The 26,746-nt window shown below is 38.0% G+C and overlaps 1 protein-coding gene, 1 long non-coding RNA gene and 1 pseudogene across 3 annotated transcripts; 1 reads left to right on the top strand and 2 right to left on the bottom strand.

The window, feature by feature from the left end:
- The window catches only part of LOC103439365 (ABC transporter F family member 5-like), a 32,803-nt pseudogene extending 16,883 nt beyond the window's left edge, over window positions 1-15,920 (bottom strand).
- Window positions 12,627-17,656, bottom strand: LOC103439344 (UBP1-associated protein 2A-like). Of its 2 annotated transcripts, none has more exons than XM_029103814.2 (2): window positions 16,013-17,644; window positions 12,627-13,104 (listed from the first exon to the last, which is right to left on the bottom strand). In XM_029103814.2, the coding sequence occupies exon 1, from the start codon at window positions 17,488-17,490 to the stop codon at window positions 16,024-16,026; it is 1,467 nt and encodes a 488-aa protein (XP_028959647.1). In that variant the 5' UTR covers window positions 17,491-17,644; the 3' UTR covers window positions 12,627-13,104; window positions 16,013-16,023. The 2 variants fall into 2 exon arrangements, with proteins under 2 accessions (XP_028959647.1, XP_008376121.2); XM_008377899.4 differs by lacking the exon at window positions 12,627-13,104 and adding an exon at window positions 14,633-14,970 and having other exon boundaries at window positions 16,013-17,656.
- A 1,691-nt stretch (window positions 17,657-19,347) lies between these two features.
- Window positions 19,348-25,658, top strand: LOC114826562 (uncharacterized). The gene is made up of 4 exons (XR_011581579.1): window positions 19,348-19,420; window positions 23,769-24,143; window positions 24,236-24,500; window positions 25,358-25,658. It is a non-coding gene; the product is annotated as an uncharacterized lncRNA (long non-coding RNA).
- The last annotated feature ends 1,088 nt before the right edge of the window (window positions 25,659-26,746 follow it).

Here is a 26,746-nt window from a genome sequence, read left to right as displayed (position 1 = left end):
GTTGAGGGAGAATACTCTATGATATGATTTGGAATCTCTGGCCAGAGTATGAATGAGATTAGGGAATGCGTTCCAAATCACATTCAAGGAAATCATATAAGCAAACGATTTACATTGGATAGTAGACATGAGTAAATAAACTATCATACCAAACAATGTGGTCAAGAGTATTAGATTAGAGAAGGACCGTATTGCATTTGTAATCCCGAACTGAATAGGTTCTCCACCTCTTCTGATTAGCTTGGGTAACCATGATATGCTGCTAGGTGTCACTCATGGTTTGTGGAAGCCCTAAACGTGTGTAATCACTAAAGGGAGAATTGAAAATAGTTTCAATTCACAATCGATGTAAAATGGTTTTAATCGCCCACTACCTCGCTAAAAGGAACCTAATGGATCGCACACCGTAAAAGGTAGAGATTGGAGATTAAACGGAAATGAGTAAGAATGATTAAATGGTTTAATCATTTATTTATGGCAAGGATTAATTAATATGTTAATTAATCAAACGAATAAGTTCGTTAAAGACTTCGGGATAGTTTTGGACCTTAAGGCCCAATGGGCTTCGAACGTCAAGCCCATTAACTTAAGTTGTATGACAATTTAATGAATGAAGATTCATTAAAGCCCAAAAGCCCAAAATCCCCTAAATGGCCGGCCATGATGAAATGAATTAGGGTTTTGGTTGTTTAGGTCACTTAAAGAAGTGACTATATAAATGATTTTATAGCCAAATATTCATTAAGTGATTAAGGGTTTATTTTGGGGGAAAATTGGTGAGAATTGTCTCTCCATTTTCTCTCTAAAGAGGCCAACACCTTGGAGGGTACATCTAGCAATCCTACTACTCCAAGGTCACTCATTTCTTCTACAATCAAACCTTGGTGAAGAGACTTAGAGGTTCCCTATTTTGGGAACTTGGAGAAACCTAATTTTCCATCCAAATCCATGGATCTAAGAAGCAAGGAATGAAGGCCCTATCTCTTTGGGTGATTAGCCTTTGCTTATGCAAAGAGGAATCTACAAAGGTAATAATTTCAACTCACTTTGTTTTGAGTTGATTAATGGTTCACCAATCTACTAGGCTTTGAATTTCATGGTCATGTTTTGTTTTTGAGTGCATACAAGCATGATTCCGCCTTTAATTGTTAATTGCATGCTATATGATGTTGCTCAAATGAACATGTTTTCACAAAATAATTCCTTCAAGTGGTATCAGAGCCTAGGTCTAGTAGTTGGTGAATCCTTTTGGGTTTTGTAGTTCATAAGTTTGTGATTTAAAAGTTGTAATTGTTACAAGCTTTATTCTTGCTTCTTTGAATGTAAATTTTGTTGGAAAATTTGCCATCTCAAATGTTGTAGATGTTGTTCATATGAGCATGAATATTGGAGCTAAAATTTGGTGCCATGCTTTTGGGAAAATTCGGCCAAAACCAAATGGTGGATTTTTGGGTTCTTGTTTGACTTGTTAAAAGTGTTTTAATGTGTTCTTTGGAACCCCTAAGTACCCTAGTTTGGTTAGATGTTATTTCCCTTAAGTAAGAATGGTTTTGGAATGTTTTTGGGTGAAAAAGGTTCATGGAAAAATTTAGGTTTTTCATGAATGTTCTTCATTGTTCTTGACATTTTTGCCAAGAACACAAAAGTTTGGTGTTTTGATTCAAAGTTTTGATTTATTTCATAAAGTTTATGTGATATGTTTTTCAAATGATTTATCATGTATTTAAAGTGTTAAATATTTGATTAAATGGCAATAGAAAAATCTATCATCAAAACTTATATTATTTTTATGAAAGGTGATAGAAATAATGGTGATAAGAAGTTCTTATCTTACACCACTTGATTGTTTTTGACAAAACTCACAAATCAACACACACACCAATCTTATCCCTCCCCAAAACCAGCCACTCCCTCAAAGGGAGTACTTTTGGGGCTTTTATGCAATTACATAAAGTTTTGATACTTTTATGTATTTGCACTTTGGCCCAAAAGTTTACGTTTTTACGTTTAGGTCTAAAAACGCTAAAGGACAAATTGTTTTGTTCCTTTAATGAAGTTTTTGCATTATTAAAAGTTTGGGTTCTAGTTGTATTTACATGAAGTAGTGACTTTTGTGTATTGTACAAAGTGACCCCAAAAGTTTTTGAAGTGACCCCAAAAGTTTTTGTTATTGCAATATGGCCCAAAAGTTGAGGTTAATTGCATGATGGCCCAAATAGGATGAGAACAAAATTGTTTTGTCTCTTTAAATGAGAATTGGATTTTCATTTTGTTTAGCTCCATTTAAATCAATTTTATGGATACAAAAACCAAATGAAAATGTTGCATTCAATTTAATTAGTTAAAGTGTTAATTAATTAAAGGGTGATTATGAACCTAAGCCTAATATAATTGAGCTATGTGAAAGGCGTTTCAAATTTGTTTGAACCATGGGAATGTGTAGATTAGATTTTGGTTGTAATTTGATTTGATCAAATGTTGTAAAAGGGCTTAAGCTCTTCTTTACTTTAAAGTAATTTGTTATATGCAAATGTTGTAATGAGCATAAGCTCACCTTTACTTTGAAGTACTTCTTTCTTGCTTTATATGATATGCATGAAAATGAAGTAGTTGGGTCCAACGCCCCTAAGACAACACGCCTTAATGTGATTAAACGCGTAACTAAAATCAATCTTCATTCCTAGACCGAGATTCAACACAAGGCTCGTGTTGAATCTAAACAAAGGTTCATAATCATCCTAAGGCCCTAAGGCAACTATAAAGTCCATCAAATGAATGCAAAGTTTATGTTAGTAGTATCATATACTCTTGCTTTAAAAATCGTTTTAAAAGCATAGTGGGAGTATTATGTACAACTAAAACAATGAAATGGACCAATAGTTGTAAGAGGACCAAAATTGTTTTAATAGAGATTAAAATGAATGTTTATATGTGATGAGACCTAAAACCCTCAACCAAACCATTATTAAGTTGATAAGCGTGAGAGTGCTTAGAACACTCTTTCGTGGCCTTCCACCGTGGTGGGCTTCAATCGTTTGTGACTCGTACAATGTATTCGTCCAGTTCTGGGGTTGCAAAGTATGTGCTTACATTCAAGAGAAGCCTATAAACATATGATGAAGTGAAAGGTAGGCAATGAGTGTGGCCAATATGGAGTTCTTCTGAGGCCATTCTTGAACCCCTACTTGAACTAGCATGGTGGGAATGACTTAACTAAGTGCAATGGTGCCAATATGGAGTTCTTCTGAGGCATCATTCTCTAGAGGCCAAACGAGATGGGTACTTGCATTAGTTGCAAATGAGTAAGCGTACTCTCTCATTATTATTGTTGCTAGCCAATATGGAGTTCTTCTGAGGTGGGCTTGGTAGTAGTGAGCCTCCCATAACCTACTAGGAGTTTCATCCAAAACTCTCGAATTCCAATGAGGGATATGGAATTTGCCAAAAATAGTGGGTGGTGCTATTTTGATTTAAAGACCCGAATCAAATGGCTTAAAATCAATCAATTTATATTCGTTATGTATTTGTTTACCAATATATTTGCATACGCTATCCAACACTTGACAAATAGAACCGAATGTTTTAGTTTCCGGACTTGGTACCACAATCCCAAAGAATGTCTTAAAAGGATTGTATATGTATCTAAGTAGTCTCTTCCTCACAATCTTACTATTGATAATGTATCATTAGAAGAATATGTTAGAAAAGGTCTATCATAAATAGGACAACACTTTTAAATGTCATAATTCTTCAATTACAATTTGTTGTATGAAGAAATAGGAGTTGCTTTGAACAACTCTTAGTCAATGCAAACACTTAGTGCTTGTTTCTTTGTTAAATGAACAAAGAACTTGAGAAGAAAGCACAAAGGCATGAATACATTATGTGCCATGATTCTTCACTTACAAATTGTTGTATGAAGAAATGAGAGTTGCCTTGTACAACTCTTGAAGGTTTGTAATTATGTTTAGAACATAATGGTTGGTTGACAAAAATAGTCCATTAACATGGACTTATGATGATTTTGAATCATTGAATGTTGAAGTGATAAACCACTTAACGAGACGGAAACTAGGCAAGGACTTCACCTTTGTTTCCCTATACTAATCGTTCACTAAGTTTATTGTAAACTGTGTAGTGAACAATAACCGCACTCTCTCCAAAATGTTTGATGTGTATAACACAATTGAAAAAGGTTTCAAGAGAGATAGTGGGAGTTTAGGGACCATGACTATCGTAGTCAAAAGGAGAAGTCAAATAAAGAAGATAAATAACTCCAAGGGAACAAACTTTCTTTATGAAAGGATGGACATTGGAAGGGGTATTTGCAAGAAATGTCTTGCAAGTGTCAAGAACACACCTTTCGAAGGTGTTGTAAATTGTTCTTGAATAGTTCAAAACAGTTGGTTCTTCTACTTGAATGCATGATTCCGTATTAGTGACTATGTTTTACAATCGTTGTAAAAGTGTGACTAATAAGAAGTAGAAGATTAATGAGAGAAGAGAAAGTACTTCACATTCGGAACGTGAATCAAATGTAGATCTCTGCGAAAGCAGATGGTACTTACTTCCTCATATGAACTATCAAAGAAATTGGAAAAACATAGATTGTCTTTATATTCCAATTTTAAGGAACTAAATTCCGTCACTATGTGAAATGGATAAATGTTTTGTTTGACAAAACAATGTTCTTTATTAATCAATGATTGGATTATGGTAATCTAATTAATTGTCTCTATAGTAGAGATAATATGGTAGTGTTAACTGTCTAGAAAATAATGATGCTTAAAACCCAAAAGGTTGCAAGGAAGTGACTAATCCCAACTAAGTTGTGATTCCTCTAAAAACATAAATTACAAGTTGGTGAAAGATGGATGCTTTGGATCGTTAGATCCGGATCCAATACCTTCTTGTTAAAATTGTATGGAGGCAAAATGTTCGAATCTTTATTCTTTTGGAAAGAAGAAAGAATCACAAAGTTGTTGAGGTTAATTCACTTAGATGTTAGTGGCACTTGTCCACAAACATAATACTACTCATGTTGAATAACATTCACCAAAGATCACTCTCGGTTGGACTATAGTTTATTTTGAATAAACACAAGTCCGAATACTTTGCAAAATGTTTCAAAGAATTCAAGTAATGTAAGTTGATGAGTAAGACATCTAAAGTATTTACCTCCTTAGATTTGATCCAAGGAAAGGTAACACTTTAGATAAGTTTCCTTGAAAGATATCAAGGAAAATAGCATCATAAGATAATATATTTCTCCATTAGGAGAAGAACGAACTTGAATAAGATTTAGTTCGTTAGATGTTATCTATTACCCATATATAGGATATATACTTCTAAAAACAATATGATTGTCAATGAGAAGATCTTCCAATATTTTCATGACTCCATAAGATGTAGTTGGAAAGAAAGACAAATCTTAAGCATGTTAAAGATTTGGGGTTGTGTGCTAACAAGCAATATTTGTTTGATAACAATCTTGTAGGATATCCTTAAAATAACTTTTGGATATCGCTTCTATAAACCAACTAACAAATGTTGTTTTGTTGGGTAGTTCATTGTAATTATACAATGTGATTTGCCTAAAAGCAAATGAACAAGAGATAGAACTCAAAGAATGGGTTCTTTGAGAGACAAGAAAGTAATCAACAAATATAACAATCTAGTTCCTATACCTCAAGCTCCAAGGTAGTCGATAAGGATTTATAAACCGTCTCAGTTGAATGGTTTTGAACTTTATGACTATGTCATAGAGTTGCACCTCTTAATTCGAAAGAAATAAGAATGAAAATCCTTATGACTACATTGAGTGCATATACGATATATACTCAAGAAAATGGTAAAGTACCATTTGACTCGAAATAATGAAACCTTCATAGCTAATTGGTAGCTTAAGGTGACTACAATCAAAGAGAATGGTTGACTTTGAAGAAACCATCTTTGAGATAGTCTTGGTTTCAATTAATTCGAAGATTGCTAGCTACAACTAAATGGTGATTCAATGTTTGGACATTATTAAGATAGTCTTGATAATATATGTCTAAAACTATGAATCACAAGACATGTAAGTTGTAGAGATCCATCCATCATGGATCTTAGCAAGTTAGTGGGAGCTATTTGCATTTTATGAGAAAAGGATCAAATCGTTTGATTTCTCATAAAGATGTAAATGAATCTTTTGTTTACTAGTTTTACAAAAGATTAGTGGGAGTTAATCATGTTCCTAAAAATTTAAATATATATGATATATTAATTTTGGAAATGAAAAGAATACTTCTTTGTTAAAGTTATGACTTTAATACATTATATGAAGATAGAATGTATATGGGAGATATAGTCTATGAACATGGGATGGAAATCTATAATGATATATTTCATGATATAATTGGATTATATCAATCCCTAATAATAGACAATGGATGCTAGGAAGTTTCTCATATGATGATAAACTTCAATTAGAAGGATGACTCTAGTAAGACTAGCAAGTTGCCCTTCTCAAAGGGAACGTACCCTTTGACTCCCAAAGAAATAATGCGTAAATTGAATCCTTTATGCATACGCAGAAAGGTGATTTATGTATTTCATGAAAAACATTGATGAGTTGTACCTAGAACGGTACAAGACGATATCAGTGCAAGCCCAGGATCAGAACCATGGCAACTGTCAAGTGAGTCCTTAAGTATTTGAGAAATACTAAAGGATAAATTCCTCAAAGATCAAGGAAGAATCAAAGTGACGTAATGGAAGCGTAAATGTATTAGATTATGAATCTAATCCATCATTGGATGTTTCTTCATTATGAATGAAGAGATAAACGAATATCTCTTTATTATGACTAAAGAGATATTTGGATGGAAACATTAAAGTAATGACTTTAGTGTGTTCCATTATGAATGCAAGATATATTGCCATATAGAAGTTTACAACAATGTTGTTTGGATGGGAAAGTTCATTTATGAACTCTCTATTCGGTTCCAACCAGAAAGTGTTTGACACTAATGGGGCGATAGCTCAAGCCTGGGAATCAAGGTCTCATCAAGATCCGAACACAAATGAGAGACTGAACCATATGATTGAGAATCATGTATAATGGTGACGTCGTTATTCTCAAGGTTGCTTCTGTGGATAATAACATATAGATATCCATTGTCTAGGCCTACTACTCAGCCATTTATGAAATGACTACAGAAGAGGTATCATCACTGATGATCAAGCTGATTGGCTCTAGTGCAAGTGGGAGATTGTTGGAAATGTGCCCTAAAGCCAATCATATGATGATACTTTACGGACATTTCACATGTTAAACTAATCTAGTTTTACATATAAAGGGCAAAGATTATTGTTTGAGCCGTCTCATATAAATGTTATATGCTTAAACGATAAAGTCCAAGGAATATGTGATTGGGAGAATGTAATCTAATGAAGTTAGATTCATGAGACCATTCTTTCGTAGACACATCCTAAATGTTCCTGATCATAGGATTGTCAATTGGGCATTGACAGTCCGTAAAGATCGGTACGTACTATGTCTTCTCTCAGGGAGAGTGATTAGTCTCGAGTCATTGGTGTGTGTGACATCAAGACAAGTACGTAGGTGCTCAATAGAGAATGAGTACACTGAACGTGATCAACGAAGAGTTCTCATATTCCATGTCACATAAGAACTCATGGTTGGGATAATGCAAAGTAGTCCTTTGACCTGAGGCATCACAGTTGTCTTGTGGTTAAGTCCTTGATCTTTGATTATGTCAAAGTCACCCCCTCGGGGTGTCCACGGCATCATTGGGGTTAAGCCACTTAGCTATGGAGACAAGTGAATGCGCAACAAGGGATCTCTAACCTTCAAACAGTTGAGGGAGAATACTCTATGATATGATTTGGAATCTCTGGCCAGAGTATGAATGAGATTAGGGAATGCGTTCCAAATCACATTCAAGGAAATCATATAAGCAAACGATTTACATTGGATAGTAGACATGAGTAAATAAACTATCATACCAAACAATGTGGTCAAGAGTATTAGATTAGAGAAGGACCGTATTGCATTTGTAATCCCGAACTGAATAGGTTCTCCACCTCTTCTGATTAGCTTGGGTAACCATGATATGCTGCTAGGTGTCACTCATGGTTTGTGGAAGCCCTAAACGTGTGTAATCACTAAAGGGAGAATTGAAAATAGTTTCAATTCACAATCGATGTAAAATGGTTTTAATCGCCCACTACCTCGCTAAAAGGAACCTAATGGATCGCACACCGTAAAAGGTAGAGATTGGAGATTAAACGGAAATGAGTAAGAATGATTAAATGGTTTAATCATTTATTTATGGCAAGGATTAATTAATATGTTAATTAATCAAACGAATAAGTTCGTTAAAGACTTCGGGATAGTTTTGGACCTTAAGGCCCAATGGGCTTCGAACGTCAAGCCCATTAACTTAAGTTGTATGACAATTTAATGAATGAAGATTCATTAAAGCCCAAAAGCCCAAAATCCCCTAAATGGCCGGCCATGATGAAATGAATTAGGGTTTTGGTTGTTTAGGTCACTTAAAGAAGTGACTATATAAATGATTTTATAGCCAAATATTCATTAAGTGATTAAGGGTTTATTTTGGGGGAAAATTGGTGAGAATTGTCTCTCCATTTTCTCTCTAAAGAGGCCAACACCTTGGAGGGTACATCTAGCAATCCTACTACTCCAAGGTCACTCATTTCTTCTACAATCAAACCTTGGTGAAGAGACTTAGAGGTTCCCTATTTTGGGAACTTGGAGAAACCTAATTTTCCATCCAAATCCATGGATCTAAGAAGCAAGGAATGAAGGCCCTATCTCTTTGGGTGATTAGCCTTTGCTTATGCAAAGAGGAATCTACAAAGGTAATAATTTCAACTCACTTTGTTTTGAGTTGATTAATGGTTCACCAATCTACTAGGCTTTGAATTTCATGGTCATGTTTTGTTTTTGAGTGCATACAAGCATGATTCCGCCTTTAATTGTTAATTGCATGCTATATGATGTTGCTCAAATGAACATGTTTTCACAAAATAATTCCTTCAAGAATTATCCGAGAACAAAGACTCGAAATCGTCCTTGTCGGCGGTGGTTTGGGCTACGGAAGTTTCGACGGCCACCGCCAATAAGGGGGTTGCAAATTTAGGAATTGGGGTTGTGGGTTTGTGGAGATGACTAGTGGTTTTGATGGAGTTAGTGTTGTTGTTAGCTCTAAGTGATTGAGAAGCTATCGGATTTGAAAGGGAGTGGAGCCGGGAAGTGAGAGCGGTGGCGGGGGCGTCGAAAGGAGCTAAGCCGCTGAGGAAGGTTGAGCAGGGGTCGAGGCGGTGGAGCTTAGAGCTCAATTCCATGCTTGGTTTTGGTGGGAAGAGTTTCTGTCTCGGTTTGTTCTGAGTCTGTGATTCTGACAGTGAGAGAAACTCTCAGGCTCAGACCATGAACAATAACAAAGATCATCACCAAATGAAAATTTTAAGTTTTACAATTATGCAATAATATATATATATATATATAGTTTATTTATTGGGTGGCGCGACGCACATCTATTTATATCTCTCATATACTCATTGTTAATTTTTAATTTTGATCTTCCTTAATTCGTTCAATTCGATGGCAGAAAAATAAAAGAGGTGTAGATAGCACCACTCTTTATTTTATCTACAACCTAATGCATGGATCTTGTCAAGCAATGGCATTCAGTAGCTAACTAATTAGTAAGTTACTACAATGTCAGTCACAATTTTACTTTTATAATATAAACAGCTCTTTTTATGTTTTTCATTCGAAGATTATTGATGTACAAAATCAGTGAGACTTTAGAATAATGTAAAGTGTCAAGTTTGTGACCTTCGCCCAATTGCTTCGGTCACTTGGTGTGGATAATATGCAACTAGATAGAGATAGGAAAGCAAATACAAGATGTACGTGGTTCCTCCTAAGTCTAAATATGTTCACGAAGTAGAGAAGTTCTCATTAATAGTGAAGGGTTTATAATTATCATCAATGGATTCTTAATGACTGGTTTAAGTACAATAATGACATTAGGGATTAATTGTAGGAGAATGGTCTTCTTTTATAGTTGAGGAGAGTCTTTAGCTTTTGTTCACAGTCGATGTGGGACTCTATGAGCTTTATTCTTACGTTGACATGTGTTGCGATGTGATTGGCCTTCTGGTTGGAGGGAAACTCTTATGCTTCGGCAGGGATGCCTCAACATGAACCCCTCAGTGGGTACATGAAGGTATGACGTTGACCGGTGCTCGGTAGTTTCGGGATTGGTCAAGTATGGTACAAACAGTGCTGCCTTAAGTTCCCGAGTGAGGAAAGCTTCTTTGTTGGGGACTTGACAAATCCAAGTCACTAAGTAATCACGAAACTTCTGAGTACCGAGGTGTAGTAGCATATAGTAAGAATCCCCTAAGTCTTCGAGCGAGGAGAGTTGCCAAAGTAGGTGTCTTGCTAGTAGCCAAGTTGTCAAAATAACAAAGCTTTGTTTGTGATATCACATATCGTCATATATTTCTCAACCCAAAAATATTTCTAACTAGTTTGAACTTCACAAATGCCCAACATTTTTATTTTTTAAAAGCCCAATTCTTTCTTGATTCATGTTGAGAAGTAGGGTAAGAATAAAATAGAAATAAGGCCCAAGTTTAGAAAGACCAACCCCTTTCCCCTTGCTCCAGCCCAAATTTAATGTGAGGCCTAAGGGAGGGGTGGCCCGCGCATATTTTCACTTTTGTTTCTAGTTATGTTTAATTGCTAAGCCCAAGGAAGGATAGGCCCAGTGCTTATTTGCTGGCAGCCTATTTTCACTTTTGTTTCTGTTTCATGGAGCCCGTGCCTATTTTCACTTTTGTTTCTATTTCACCAGGCCTCTCCTTTCTTGGGCTTAGCAATTAAACAGAAACAGAAACAGAAACAAAAGAGAAAATAGGCACGGGCCACCCCTCCCTTGGGCCTCACATTAAATTTGAGCTGGAGCAAGGGGAAAGGGATTGGGCTTTCTAAACTTGGGCCTTATTTCTATGTTATTCTTACACAACTTCTCAACATCAAGAAAGAATTGGGCTTCTAAAATATAAAAAAGTTGGGCCTTTGCGAAGTTCATACTAATTTGAAATATTTTCGGGTTGAGATATATATGAAGATATGTGATATCACAAACGAAGCTTTGTTATTTTGACAACTTGGCTACTAGCAAGACACCTCCTTCGGCAACTCTCCTTGCCCAAAGACTTGGGGGACTCCTACTATATGCTATTACACCTTGGTACTTAGAAGTTTCGTGATTACTTAGTGACTTGGATTTGTCAAGTCCTCAACCGAGAAGCTTTCCTCACTCGAGAACTTAAGGGAGCACCGTTTGTACCATACTTGACTAATCTCGAAACTACCGAGCACTGGTCAACGTCATACCTTTGAGGACCCATTGAGGGCTTCATGTTGAGGCACCTTTGCCGAAGCACAAGGGTTTTCTTCCAACCAGGAGGCCAATCACAGCGCGACACATGTCAACGTAAGAATAAAGCTCATAGAGTCTCATATCGACCGCGAACAAAAGCTAAAGACTCTCTCCTCAACTATAAAAGGAGACCATTCTCTTACAATTAATCCCTAATGTCATTATTGTACTTAAACTAGTCATTAAGAACCCACTGATGATAATTATGCTTAAACTTATATATTTGTGTAAACCCTTCACTATTAATGAGGACTCATCTACTCCGTGGACGTAGTCATACTTAGGGTGAACCATATACATCTTGTATTTGCTTCCCTATCTCTATCTATTTACATATTATCCATACCAGGTGATCGTAGCAATCGAGCAAAGGCCACAAACTTGACACTTTACATTGTTCCAAAGTCTCACTGATTTTGTGCATCAACAAAGATCATTCGTACAAAAATTCATTTAAATTCGAAATTGTTTAAGTATCTAACTATGATAACAACAACAAAAACAAAACAGTGGTGTTGGCAAACAATCGGAAATATTCAAGAGAATAATCAAATGACTAAACTCTTTTGGATTTGAGAAATTTTTCATAAGAAGGAATGAAGACCTAAAAAAATAAACGACTCTAGATAAATACTCTTCTAACCAAAATGGTTTACCACTCTGCATTAGCAAGTGAGAAAAACAAGCAAGGTTTTCTTGGAAACCCATATGATAACCATTTTGTATTTAATTTTCACTTTTTTAAAACTAAAAATTGAAATCTTGTTTGGTAACTACTATTAGTTTTGAAAGCGTGTTCGAAATTTAGCCTTCAATTTTCACTTTTAGTTTTTAGTTTTCTGAAAACTAAAAGTAGTTATTAAACACGATTTCATTTTTCAAAAAAGTGAAAACTAGAAACTTAAAACAAAATAGTTATCAAATGAACCCTAAAACAACCGTTACAAGGAGATTAAAAGTTGATAACTTACGAAACAAGTTAAGTTTCGAAGTTTCTCATAAATTATGGATGCAAAACCTTGAGTTTTCTAAATACCACCAATTTTTCTTCAATGGTGACTGATACAAAAAATAAATGACTAAAATTAAAAATAAAAAACCTAATAATTATGAAAATCAAATTTAACGAATAAAAAATTGACATAACTGAATGCTATGTTGCATTGAAGCTGGACCAAATAGTACATGTCTAAGTACAAGTTTTGTCGTAGAAAACACATCCATCACTTCGTTGTTGTTTTCAACGAACCCAGATCCTCTCTGGATCCAAAAATATCTGTGCCTAAGGATCAAGTGATCTGAGTTGTTGAAATTCAATCCAACAACTACAATTATTGATCAAATTTCAACGTCCTGAATCACTTGATTTTTAGACTCAGTTTTTTGGGATCTAGAGAGGATATGGGTTCGTTTTCAACAATGTAGCTTTTATTTTGTGGACCCAAAAAAAGGTAAGAAGTACAACAAAAACAAATCATCTGCAGCCACAGGAAAAATGAACATAACGATAACGCGCGCGGCTGCAACAGAAATATTTTAGGGGTACACATATTCCTTAAGGGCAGATTCTTCAGAGAAATTGATAGCCTCCCATCCTATTATTAGATAATGCCACCTGCAAATCAGTCAAATGCTCAAATTTAATTTGAGAAATGTTTTAGAGCCCATTTAGTACTCTATTTGAACACAAATTTTATAACTTAGAAACATAAAAACTAAAAATATGTGTTTGGTAGAGCCAGTTTTCAAAAACACAAACTAAAATACAAAAAGCCGTATTCATTTGTTTTTTCCCTTCCATTCGACCTCCATTAAGCAGCATCATATAGATCCAACCTCCTTTTAAACAACTGCTTTGATCCTGTCGCTTCAATTCAATCGGCCTCGGAATTTTTCGCCCAACAACAGTGCCGCTCGCCGCCGTTCAACTCAGAAATCACCTTTGTGAAAACAACTTCTGACGGCGCGGTGACAAAAGAAGCTCGCGGATTTGATCTCAAACGCGAGTTCAATCACCTATTCAAACAAAGCATTTGAAATCCAATTCCAGGCAACCGACTTCCCGTCGTCTGTACAGGCCGCCTGCTTCAGTCACTTGACCAACACTCGATTCACAACATCATTTGTTCTTCACTCTCCAAGGTAAGAATTATCAATTCAGGGAATTGCAATTAAAAGCGGAGTTACCGTCTTCAGAGTTGCAGCTGATCCACGGATCAATCACAACATCCTCCTTCAGGTTTAACAACCGGGACTGAGATGGCGAAAAGCTGCTTTAATCAATGGGGCCTATAGTTGTATGAATTCTTCAATTAGCTCTTGCAATTTTTTGCCTTCCTCCCATGAAGCCTATCGCAATTAGTTCCTGATACCTATCACCAATACTGACGTCCACAAAGCTTATGGCCTTAATCGACAAAGATAAAGCCACAAGTTCAGCTACAAGCTCTACACAGACCCATGGAGAAATGACCAACCCATAGACTAGAAACATTCCCTTGAAACTGATCACAAATCCTACTTCAAAACTCTAAAAGATTAATCGATAGATAATCGATCTACTGTTTGAAAATAGTTCAAGTTTTAAAACACGTTTGTCAAAATCTAATTTTCAATACAATGAAAACCCATTTTAACAAGTCAGCATCTCGTGTCACAAAACTGCTATTCAAGTATTAGGATTTCAGTTAGTAACTCTTGCAGTGACTCAGTCCCAAAGAGAACGTAGTTTCCAGAAAACTTCATCACAAACGCATACTTCAACTATTCTTCAGAAACTAGGACATTGAAAATTCAAAAACATCCTTGACCAAAAGCCATCAAGGTCTGTGACAAGTTTTAAAAATCAAGACACTAGTGAGTAAAGATTGTATATGCAGCTACTAGTAGTAGTAGTAACTACTGCCGCAGCACCTGCATCAAATATACCTGCCAAAGAACTGCATTAAACAATTGAATCATGTTATCATCTAAAGATAATAGTCTGAGATTTGATGGTGCCCAAACATGTTTCACACGAAACATCACAACTCACACAGCACCATTTTCCAACTCACAAAAACACAATTTAGAAAAACCAATTAAAGATGCCCTAGATTCAAAACAATTTACTCAAAACCAAGAAAAACAATAAAGAGCACCGATAAGCAAAGTTAACAATGAGCATTGCAGTGAAAAAAAAACCTACACAATCAAGTTCATTTAATCCACAGGATTTCGGAAATTAAAAAAGTAATTTGTTCAACCTTGCTGACTCCATAAAATACAGATAGGTTTATAAGTAATTTCTCAAACTCGAGCTTTTAAACAAATCAAACTAAAACTACACTACTTTAAAAACGCAAAAACAGAAAAGGGGTGGAAAACAGATATATCATTTGAAAGTTTTAAGATTCTGCTCTTTGTAGTAACCATCAGCTCCTTTTAAACTTCAGAAGAATCACCAGACCAGTACAAAAAGACTGTTGCACCTACGTGGGATCTGCACATTTAATAAAAAAATGTGAAAAGAATTTCAGAAGAGATAAAAGATTTTAGCACCCAAAATCCCTTTAATGGGAATACTAGTTAGATTTCAACTTCAAAAGGCAAACTGGTCTCAACATTTAAATTATACATGGAATATGAACTTGCTGCACAAACTCAGATGATTCAAAACACTTAAATTTAAGAACTTCAGAGAGATCCATTATTAGGAGCTTGGGAAAAGAAAATAAAGGAGCCTTCAAATGGTATAACAATTCTGAAAACATTGTTCAGATAATGCATCACTCAAAAGAATAAGCTTTAGAACTCATAAGCGTTCGTTTTGTAGGTTTTAGAATATGGTTTAACATGAGCACAAGCTTGACATCTGTATGTTTGAACTTTGGAGTGGTACAATGGAGCACAAAGAAAATGTCTGCATTAAAGTTGCATCAAACCACAATAGTAGATACTCAGATTGATATAACATACGCATGACACAAGTACATTCAAAAAGTGAACTTATAGCAGGATCCATGCAAAAACATATAGGGTCTATGAACAGGAATGCCAAAAACCACACGGTCTTTTCATTAGTGACTCTTTACCCCGAAATTTCTGTAATATTTGACAGAAATAGAATTGCAATAGAATTGGAAGCCAAGGTATCAAGCATGCACCAGACACTATCAAATAGCTCAAGAGGGGAAGAATCCAAGGTTTTCAATTCAAAAGAAGGCAAGAGAAAATTACTTGTATGGTCTTGAAGAACCCTGAAAATACCAAAGGGTTGAAATTAACCCACCCCGAATTTTCAATTTTAGTTTGTGCCGACTTGCAGATAAAGAGATCCAGCATCAGCTGGGCAATTTTAACAAACCTTACATAGTGGTGGAATTTATAGGCAATTGAAAAGTCACTTATTTGGTTCTTGAAAATCAATCTAAATGCCAAATTTACTGCCATCTAGCTAAAAGGAATAAATATATGAGTGACTTTGTTATTATTTTGGATGAGGATGACTCAAATTACCAAGTAAAAGAGCGAATTTGTTATACCTCATGGGCACCTAATGCCCCATGTACGGAGCGCCACCAGATTGCCCAGCGCCATGCTGCCCCCTTCCTGAACCACCTTGCCCTAACTGCGGGTTAGGATAGCCACCTTGCATTGCACCTTGATTTCCATAGCTTCCCATCATCCCAGGACTAATACTTGCCTGATTCCCGTATCCACCCTGCATCACATGTCCTGCACCAGGAACACCTGGGTTCACATTCGGAGCTGTTCCAAAAGTCCCCAAAAGGTTTGTCAGCCCCAAGCCAGCTCCCTGTGTTGCAAGCAAAGCAGTCAGTGCCTGCCCAATAGCTGGGTTAAATGCCTGGGCTGCAGCAGCCCCCTGATTAAATCCAATCCCCCCACTTGCAGGTGCCATCAAATGGCCCATTCCTGATGCAGCTCCACCTGCATAACCTGAATTCTCATTCCTCTGAAACTTGGAATTATGTGACTTGTGGTGGTGCTGGTTCTGGTGCTGAGACTTGCCCGGCTTTGGACCGTCAATGGCCTTCTGGCAATGCAAAATATGGCCCTCAAAATTCTTGTGCGGCTCTTCCAGAGCCCTCTTGGCACTCTCTGCCGACTTGTACACAAACAAGCAAAACCCTTTAGGCCTCCCGGTCAACTTATCAAGACCTAGTGGCCCTTCCTCAATTTCTCCAAACCTAGAAAAGAACATAAGAAGCTTCTGGGGCTCCAAGTCCGCCCCAACATTGCTCACGTAGATCTTCCTCTGCGTGTACTCCGACATCGGCTGGGATTGAACCGCCGGGGCTGCCACAGGTCCAGCAGCGGCGTTAGGAGCCGGGCCAGGGCCAATCGCCGCCAGCTGGCATGCAGTCATCCGATTACCGATCTGCTTCTGGGGCTGCTTTAGGGCTTTTCGGGCCCCAGAACGAGTCTTGAAGAGAATGAAACCGTAACCCTTGGACTTACCAGAGACCTTATCGCAAACAGCCTTGCAATCCTCAATCTCACCGTATTCCTTAAACACACCGGTTAGGGTTTCGGCGTTGGTGTCCCATCCGAGACCATGGACGAAGATCTTGCGGTGGATTGGGTCCTCATCCGCAACCTTCCGGATCCGATCCGCCACGTCGCCGTGGTTATCGGCAGCTTCGAGGAGCAGGGAGATAAGCTGTTCCTTGGTGAATGGTTCTAGAAGATTCTGGATCGGCTCGTCCTCGTCATCACCTGCACCGGCCTGATCCAAAGCGGCTGAGGCGGACGTCGTGGTTATGTTACCGGTTTCCTTATACTCACCGCCTGGCCCCTCTTCGTCCTCCTCCTCTTCCTCTTCGTCTTCGTCGGCTCCTTCATCTTCCTCCTCCTCCTCTTCTTCGACTTCTTCTTCTTCCTCTTCGACTACTTCCTCTGCTGGTTCGTTTTGGGGTTTGGGTTCCTCAACTACGACCTGTTGTTGCTTTTTGGTGGGTTCGGAGGGCTCGGAGGAGCTAAGCTTTCGTTTTTTCGCCATTAGAGGAGGGGTGCAGGCGTCGTGGATAGAGAGGATTTGGGGGTTAGGGTTAGGGTTTCTTTGAGGAGCTGCTACAGGCGCCAAAGTGAAAACGCAGGAACTGATTGGGAATCGAGAGAGATGCAGGGTAAAAGTATCCTCATCTGCTTAGGTTAGGGGTACTTTCGTATTCCAACCTAACATTCTTATCTCTAATTCAATTTTTGAGTTTTTTTTTTTTTTTTTGGTCGAAATTTCAATTTTTGTGTACAGTTAGGTAGGGCTGGAAAAAAATCCCAAACCAAACCAAAAAAATTCCGATCCCAAACCAAAATTCCTGAAAGTTTTGGGATGTAATCCCAAACCAAATCGAAAGTTTCGGTATGGGCTTCGGTATTGCATTTCATTTTTTCGGTATTCCCATACCGAACCGAAAAAATATATATATATATATATATATATAATTTTTTAATTATAAGAGAATTATTTCAACCGTTTATTGTTTTGGATTTAATCTGTGTTGTTGATTTGTTTTTAGGTCAGATCACATTTCACTTTTGTAGTTCCTCCGTTCATTTGTTTCGAAGCGCAGCCCTGAGCCTCCGACCCTTACCAACGTCGTCCCTCACCATACTGTCGAATTCCGACTAGCCACCGGCCCACCACCACACCATACTCTCGTCTTTGACTCTCCAGCCTTCCTTCACCACACAACCACCGCTCTCTCTCGCGATCTCTCTCTCTCTAGGGCGATTGTCTTTCACGGACAGGTCAGGTCACAGAACTGGGGATCTTTCTCATGGTCTCACCACCACACCGAGTCTGAGTCTCACTCTCACCCCAAATTAGGTAATTAATTTAGTTTTCTGAAATCTCTCTATCTCACCGTTACACACACACCTCTCGCTCTCTCTCTTTTCTTTTGCGATTTTGTCTCTTCATCTGGGATCGTCTTTGAAATGATAGTATATATTCGTCATTTGCATGTTAGTATATATTCGTCATTTGAAATGATAGTATGTATTCTCTCTGTAATATGAACAATCCTCTGTAATATGAAATGATTGCATATTCTTTGAAAGAATTTTTCGAATTGGGTAGAAAAAAATACCAATTACATATGTAATAAGTGTTTTTGCTTCTATGATTGATGCAGGGTTAAGACCAACAAATTAGTGTGTGTGTGTGTGTGTGTGTGTGTGTGTGTGTGTGTGTGTGTGTATCTAGTGTGTCAGTGTGTGTGTGTGTATATTTTGCGTTCCCAATGGATGCTGAAATAGAAGGAGAAACTTATGTGAGATGAATGAGTGAGTTATGATGAATTTTGTCATGAGATTAGTAAACAGATAGTCAGTTATAGAGTCTTTTTTTTGTTGGTAGATTCTGCTTTGAAGTTTTCAAATGGTTTAAAGTTTTAACTGCTAACGATTTTGTTAGTTTAGTTCAGTCAAAATGTTTTAGATGATCAGCTTTCCTGATTCCATTATAGCCTAATCACATAATTAACTGTTAGTTAGCTAATTGACAAATAAGATGCTGACTTCTTTGTACTATTTCCATTCTTTGACGAATTTTCTTACTTTTGGTTGTTGATGTTATAGCTGTTATTGCTTTTACTAGATGTATAATTTCTAATTTCAATTGGGTAAATGGTTAAAAACATCAGTAGCCAATCCGAAGAGTATTTGGGAAAGAAGTAAACTTTGAACTTACTATAGGCATTGAGATTTTACTTTGACCCACTTGGTTTGGTGAATTCGGCTCTATCTGTATCCATGAAGCATGTTAAGCATTGTATCCATATTGGTTTGAAAACACAATATATGTTAAGCATGTTAGTCTACTATGATTCTCTACTAATTATTTTCTTGAATTATTATTCTTTAGGTTGTTTTTCTTGAATCATTTATTCTCGAGCAGCTTTTAAAGGTTTAGCATACAAGCGCTACAAGTAAGTGTTGAAAACTCTTGTTTGTAGGTTCCAACTTTCATGTTTGTATTATCTTTGTGGGGGTGGGGCTACTTATATTCTCCTAGTTTAGAAACATGCTGGTTTTTGAGAATCTGCTCAGATTGTGGGGGTGGGGCTACTTATATCTTTGTGAGAATCTGCTCAGATTTTTGAGCCATTTATTTTATTTATTGTTTGGAATTTGGATATATGCTGAACTGTTACAACCCACCCCCAAATAATCTGAAAATTTGATATTTCCACCCCATTTGCCACGTGTCAATCATCCAAACCCCTTCTTTTCCCTCTCTCTCTTCCCTCACCCCCGGGACTTCTCTTTTCTTCTTGTCTCTCTCTGTACTCTGTCCCTCTCAACTCTCCCGTGCATCTCTCTCCCTCTCAACCTCTCGCACCTCTCTCTCTATCCTCCTGGACTCGCGAAGGCCATACCACCCTCAGGTGAGGCTTGCAGCAAGTCCCGAACTCCCCCTGCACTGCGAGACCGACGGCACGGAGCAAAGCTCCGGCGAGTTTTCTCCATTTTTCCCGTCGGGTAGGTCTCAAATCTCACTCTCGTACCTAGTTCTTGGTTTGGTTGTGATTTAGAAGCTTGAACCTTACCTTGTTACGTAGGTTTTTGCTTCAGAACGGTCGTGGGTGAGCACACCCACTTTTCCGGTGAACCCGTACACCCCGAGGACTTTCCCGGTCACCTCCGACCGAGTTACGACATTTGGAAGGTATAAATCTCTTCCTCTCTCCTTGTTCTTCACGTTCGTACCTAGATCGGAGCTTGAAGCTCCAGTTTTCTGGTGACCGGAGCTGTAGCAGCTCCGGCCTTCTTCTTCCCCCGCGCCAGGCCTCCGGCCTTCTCATTTCCTTCCGCGGGCCTCCAGCCCGTTTTATGTTTAGCCCAACAACAATGGGGCCTTGGGCCGGTTTGCAACCAAGGGCTTAAAGCCCTGTTTTAGGTAGTGAGGCCCGAGGGCCTTGTGCCTGTGTGTGTGTGTGGGTGTGTGTGTTTAAGTTATATGTTTGGGCTTAAGCCCAAACCCCCTTTCCATACCCTTTTAATCCTAAAGGCCTAGGTTCCCAAAACCCATTAAAAAAAAACCCTAAACCCATCCAATCCCAAAATCCCTTATTTAAATTAATTCAAACCCAATCTTTTAAAAAATCCTTTTATTTATTAATTATATTCTTGTGCTTAGGTAATATTGCTAGTGGAGAAATTCTATGTCCTTATTCGTGCGACTCTGCTGCTAAGGAATATTTGTGAGTGGACCCTTTCTAAAATTTGCATGATTTGATAATTAAATTGCATAAATGATTAGCATGCCTACTGATTTATAATTTGATTTATGTGAAGCCTGTTGATTAAATATATTGTTTATCGTCTCGTGTTTTGGTGAAGAATTAATTGTTAGCCTATATTGAGCTATATTTTAATATATCTATTTTCTATAAAAACCATGATCTTGTAGACTATCTGATAGGTGACGATAGGATGCTAGAACATGATTTTGAACCCTCTTTATAGCGTAGACGATATTCGGTAACCTACGCTATGAAGTGGTATTTACGAGAGGCGTAACATTTTGTGCGTACCTAGTGGACACTATGCCGCCTGGGGCGAGGATCTGGTGTTGGCATGTAGGCCGGGAGAAATAATCCCTAGCGAAAGGCTGAGGGACACGGAGACAGGCATTGGGCCGGGAGGGAGTTATCTCTGGCTACGGGCACAGAGACTGAGGTGCAGGCATTGGGCCGGGAGTTACATTTATTCAGTGATCTTTCTAGCAGCACATCGCGTTTACGAGACGATTTATGATACGTTTATTGTTTTGATTTCTGCGATGATATTCCGCTATATATGATTTTTGAGATATTTGGCATGCTAGGATTTTGATTTAAATCCATCACTTACTTATGCTAGTAGTTTTCATTTATATAAACTTTGGGGGTTAGTATCTTGATAACTGTTTTATTATTATATATATATATAACTTGGTCCACTCACCTTTGTTTTGCGCCCCCATTCAGGACTTAGAATCAAGGCACTTAATCCCGGCGTGGAGACACTTCCGCAGCAGCATCTTTGGATCCTCTCGATGTAGGACCCACTCCTCTATTCATTAAATTTTATCTTAATTCTTTTTAGTGATTAGGTTTAGTTGTATGCTCTGAGCACGTTCCTAAAACTTTTAACTCTTTGTATTTCAAATTTCTAACCCTTATTTATTTCTTATTCTTAGCTTTTGTATCAATTAATGGCTTTCGTCACCCCCGGGTGTCGGCCAGCACGTGTCGGTCCTGATATTCAGGGAATATCAGGGTCGGGGCGTGTCATGAACTGTGGTTGTGATATATTAATGTGCATTGTTATTTTATTTGTTAGGATGGACGGATCTAGTAACCAATCTAGTACACATATGGTCTCGGTATTAGGAAAACGAAAACAAACTCAACCTAGTGGTACCCTTCAACTAGGCACTCCCTCACCTCAAGATTATTTGCATAATGATTATTATGAAGATTGTTGGGATGATGATCTGGATGTGGAGGAGGATATTTCATTAGAACAAATAGAAGAAGAGGGGGAAGAGGGGGAAGAGGAAGTAGAAGAAGTAGAAGTAGTGAGACAATGGGATGGTCCTCCTCGAAAAAAGGGCAATAGGAGAAAGGGTCTAAGTCCGGTGTGGAATGATGCTAAGAGGGTAACGATCACCGATAATAATGGGGAGAAATCTTACATGGCCGAATGCAAGCATTGCAAACTCTTAGTACCGGCACACCCTATAACTCATGGGACAACGGGAATTCTTAAGCATTTGAGGAAATGCCCGGGTTCTAGTCTCTTTGAGAATGTGGATCCGAACCAACCTACATTGACACAAGCGAGGATGGGAGGTCCGGTTGTCACTCACACTTTCAATAAAAAAAGACTTGATAGGAGATGTGTGAGGTGGATTATAATAGCGGAGATGCCTTTTAGGGTGGTTGATCAAGAAGACTTTTGAGATTTTATTCGTGACTTGAATCCAAAGTACAAACTTCCTAATAGGCATAAGGTAGCGGCAGCGGTTTTGGAGTTGTATGCTGAAGAGAAGGCAAAAATAAAAAGTGTGATTGAGGGGTTGAGAGTGAGTATTACAACCGACACTTGGACCTCAATTCAAATGATAAACTACATGGTCATCACGGCTCATTTTTTGGACACTAATTGGGGGTTACACAAGAGGATCCTAAACTTTGTCCAAGTTACTTCTCATAAGGGTGATGATATTGGAAGATGTCTAGAGGTTTGCTTGAATGATTGGGGCATAGACAAGGTGTTTAGCATTGCCGTTGACAATGCTAGTGCAAATGACATCGCTATTGCATACATGAAAAGAAGACTCAAGTCAAATGGTACTCTTTTACTTGATGAGGCTCACTTGCACATGAGGTGCGCTTGTCACATCCTCAATTTGATAGTTAAGGATGGAATGACGGAGCTTAGTAGGGAGATTAATGCCATAAGAAATTGTGTGAAGTTTATACACTCATCCCCGGCAAGGTTGGAGTCTTTTAGGGAATATTGTGTCTTGTTGAGATTTGATAGGATGTCAAGTATCCCTTTTGATGTTGTCACAAGGTGGAATGCCACATATCAAATGCTTAATAGTGCTTTCAAGTTTAAAGAAGTGTTCTCTAAGATGGCCTTTGAGTGTGACTCTTTCATTGCTTACTTTAAAGAGGAGGTCTCGAAAGAGGTTGATGGGGTGACAAGAAAGGCCAAGCGGGTGGGTCCTCCGGAGGTGGATGATTGGGAAAGGTCGGTGAGTTTTGCTCACTTTCTCAAAAAAATTTATGATGCCACCTTGACATTGAGTGCAACCCTTACTCCAACGTCACACTTAATACTTAGCACAGTGATTGCCTTGCAAGTGGAGATAGAAGAACAAATTTCAAACGCCTCTAATGCCACTTTGCAAAGTGTGGCTACCTCAATGAAGCTCAAGTTTGACAAATATTCGGGTGACATTGAAAAGGTGAATCCTATTCTCTTTGTGGCCCAATCACTCGACCCGAGGTACAAATTTGATATGTTGGAGACAAATCTAGAAGAGCTCGGCTATGGATGTGACAAAATAAGGGAGGAGAAAGTAAGGGTTAAAGGTTATGTAACCAAGTTGTATAATGCATATAAGGAGGGAGTGGTCCTTAGTAGTAGTAGTGGTAGTAGTACTAATAGTAGTGCTACCTCAAATATGGAGCAAAGATCAAGTGTTGTACTAGATGATGGGGCGGGGAGTGTGATGGTAGATATTAATGTTGCTTCAAGGATGGCAAAGAAGATCTAAAGAAAGAGAGCGGAGGCACAACAAAATGAGATAGCCAATGAAGTGGATATGTACTTCAATGATCCACATCAAAGCCTAACATATGAGGGTTTCAATCTTTTGGATTGGTGGAAAGGAAATTGTGGTCAATAACCAATTCTTAGTAAAGTTGCTAAGGATGTATTGGCCCTTCCTAGTAGCACCGTTGCTAGTGAGAATGCCTTTAGTCTTGGTGGGAGAGTTGTTGATCCTTTTAGAGCTTCCTTAACACCTAAAACGGTTGAGGCTTTAGTGTGTACTAGTGATTGGCTTAGAGGAAAAGAATTTTGTTTCTACAAGGAGCCTACCCTTGACGAATTATGTTTCTATGAGGAGCTTGAACGCTTAGAAAGAAGTAAGTAAACAATTTAATTTCATCTTTTATTTTCTTAGTATTTATTATCTATTAGACTATAATTCAATGTAAATGATTTGTGGTTTATTGTTTTAGACATGGCTAATTTGGGAGGTGAGGAGAATACAACACAAGAAAATGAAATGCCACCTCCACCTCCTCGACCACCTCAAGTACAAGTTCAACAACGTCAAAATCAATCACTACCTCCACGACCAAGACCACCCATTGTAAGGGGAAGGGCTCAACCATCAACATCAAGGGGAAAATTACAAGTGCTAATAAGAAGGGGCCAAAGAGGTCAACAATCTTCATAAACTTGAAACTTTGAGTGTTACAAGTTTGAGGAAGAATCGCCCAAGTAATCCTCCTCTCATTCTTTTTTTCGTTTTGTTTTTCTGTAAAATATGTTAACTATGAAATTGTTTGTAAGTGTGCAAGTAGCTACTCAACTTAGTCAAAATTTAATTTGGCAGTTCGTTTGAATTCTATATGTTTCTTGAAAATGGTTCAGCTTAACCCTGTCTCACTCTTAACATGGATAAGTGTTAACGTTCAGCAGATTGCTACACCTGATATGCTTTATATTCAGATATTTATGATGTTATCATGTACCATTCTCGTTTGTTTTGTCTTGATGTTGGAAAAGAGGATGGTTTAGTAAGTTAGCAAGTAATGGTGTGAAAATTGGCCTTCTGTATAAGAGATGTGTGTTTGGTGGGGGTTTGAAGGGTTAACTTTTGGAAGCCTTAGATGTACTGTGTTACCTAAATGACTAGGCATCTTTCAAATGATACTATCTCCAATGCCTTTTCTCTCTTATCTTAGCTTTTCAGTATTACCCTAGTCTCGATCTTTTGGTTGGAGCAGGGCATTAGTTTCTATAATTTGGAATCAGCCCTCAAATAGAAGGGCAGATCATAAAAGACTTTCATTTATCGTATTACTTGGTTTTATTCTTTGTGTCCATGGTTTTTAAGATAAACCAAGAATGATTTGTTATCAAACACTGGTGCAGTGTACAAATCATTGTCCAGCCAAACTTGGACAGTGGACATTGATGATTGCGTAGGGATATTTTTTAAGTGTGATCTTGAGGACTTGATGAATTGTGATATGCCGTTTTATGTTTATTATCATGGAAATAATGTACTCTGCTTTCGTATATTTTTGTTAGTGGTCTTGCATCTTAATACGACTTCATGGATTTTCTCTCAGAATCACCAAGGAACTGGAATCAAAGGTTCCACCAAAGGATATTCCCAAGGACAAGCACTAGTGTTGATACCGGCTTCTTGTGTTGTTTGCAACAATTGACTACTCGGTTCTCTCTCTCTTCTAAGGAAAAGTTTATTATGTGATGGCGTTTCCTTAGGAATAAATCTTGACCTCGATTTTCTGTTCATAAAATGTCTTATCTTGTTTATCGTAATTGATTTTTGGTCTTTAGATACACATAAGTAACTATTAACTGCGGAGAAAGCTATAGTTTGTTAATCGGAGGTTTCATGTTCGTATCTGTGTATTTTTGTAGCTTGTAACACTCAAAGCCCAAAAGCCCCTTCGACCCAATATTAGGTTTTTGTCCAATTGGACCAATATTAGCTTTTTTTGTCCAAAAGCCCAAAAGCCCAAAATTATTTTGGGATTCCCGATTTGTCCCGAAATCCCGAAACTATTTCGGGATTCCCGAAAATTTGGTTTGGGATCGGTATTGAAATTGGGATTCCCGAAAATTTTGGTATGGGAATCGGGATAACGGTTTCGGTATGGTATCCCATACCGAACCACCCCTACAGTTAGGTATCCTTCAATCACCAAATACTCTAATTTAAGGTTAATTTATTCCATTAAAAAAACTTAATTTGCTAGAAGTTACAAAATATATGTATTTTTTTTTGTCAGAAGTTACAAAATATTTTCAGCCTTCTTGTTCTTTATCTTATGCTATGTAATTTTTTTTTTCCAGAACTAATATTATTTACTGGAAGTAGTGAACTTAAGTTTACAATAGGTTAAAAATAATGGAAATTTTATTTACACCCAACTATCTTATCTTCAAACCCAACTTAAATATTTTTGCCATTAAACTCTCCATGTTGCCCTGACATTATTTAAAAAGTAAAAATAAATTAAAAGAACATAAACCCTCGTAGCCAGGCCTCCCATAGCTTGGCCTCGGGGGTGGCGGCTCATCTCCATAGCTAGTCCTCCTCGGCGGCTCTTCGCCGTAACCCGGCTTCTCAAACTCAGTCCTCCCATAGCTCGGCCTCTCCTCGCTTTCTGGCGTCTCATAACTAGGCCGCCCATAGCTTGGCCTTCTCGATGGCTTTTCTCCATAACCACCTTCCTCACCATAGCTCGGCTTCTCGGCGGTTTATCGCCATAACCAGATTCCTCACCGTAGCTCGGCTTCTGACCATTCCCAGATCCGAATTCAGCTGGCGGTGTTCAAACTTAGGCTTTTGACCGTACCCAGATCCATATTCGGACTCTGGTGCCTCGTACTCGGGCTTTCTCTCGTACCCATGTCCATACCCTGGTTTCGGTGCCTTATACTCGGGCTTTCGACTGTATCCAGATCCATACTCCGTTCCGGTGCCATAT

Source organism: Malus domestica, chromosome 01 (genome assembly GCF_042453785.1).
Source record: "Malus domestica chromosome 01, GDT2T_hap1".
Taxonomy (NCBI): domain Eukaryota; kingdom Viridiplantae; phylum Streptophyta; class Magnoliopsida; order Rosales; family Rosaceae; genus Malus; species Malus domestica.
Note: the sequence above shows the minus strand (reverse complement) of the source record. Positions and strands in the feature narration are given on the sequence as shown.

What these genes read in the sequence shown, in the direction of transcription:
- LOC103439344 (XM_008377899.4), bottom strand. Translation starts at nt 17,490, where the DNA reads ATGGCGAAAAAACGAAAGCTTAGCTCCTCCGAGCCCTCCGAACCCACC.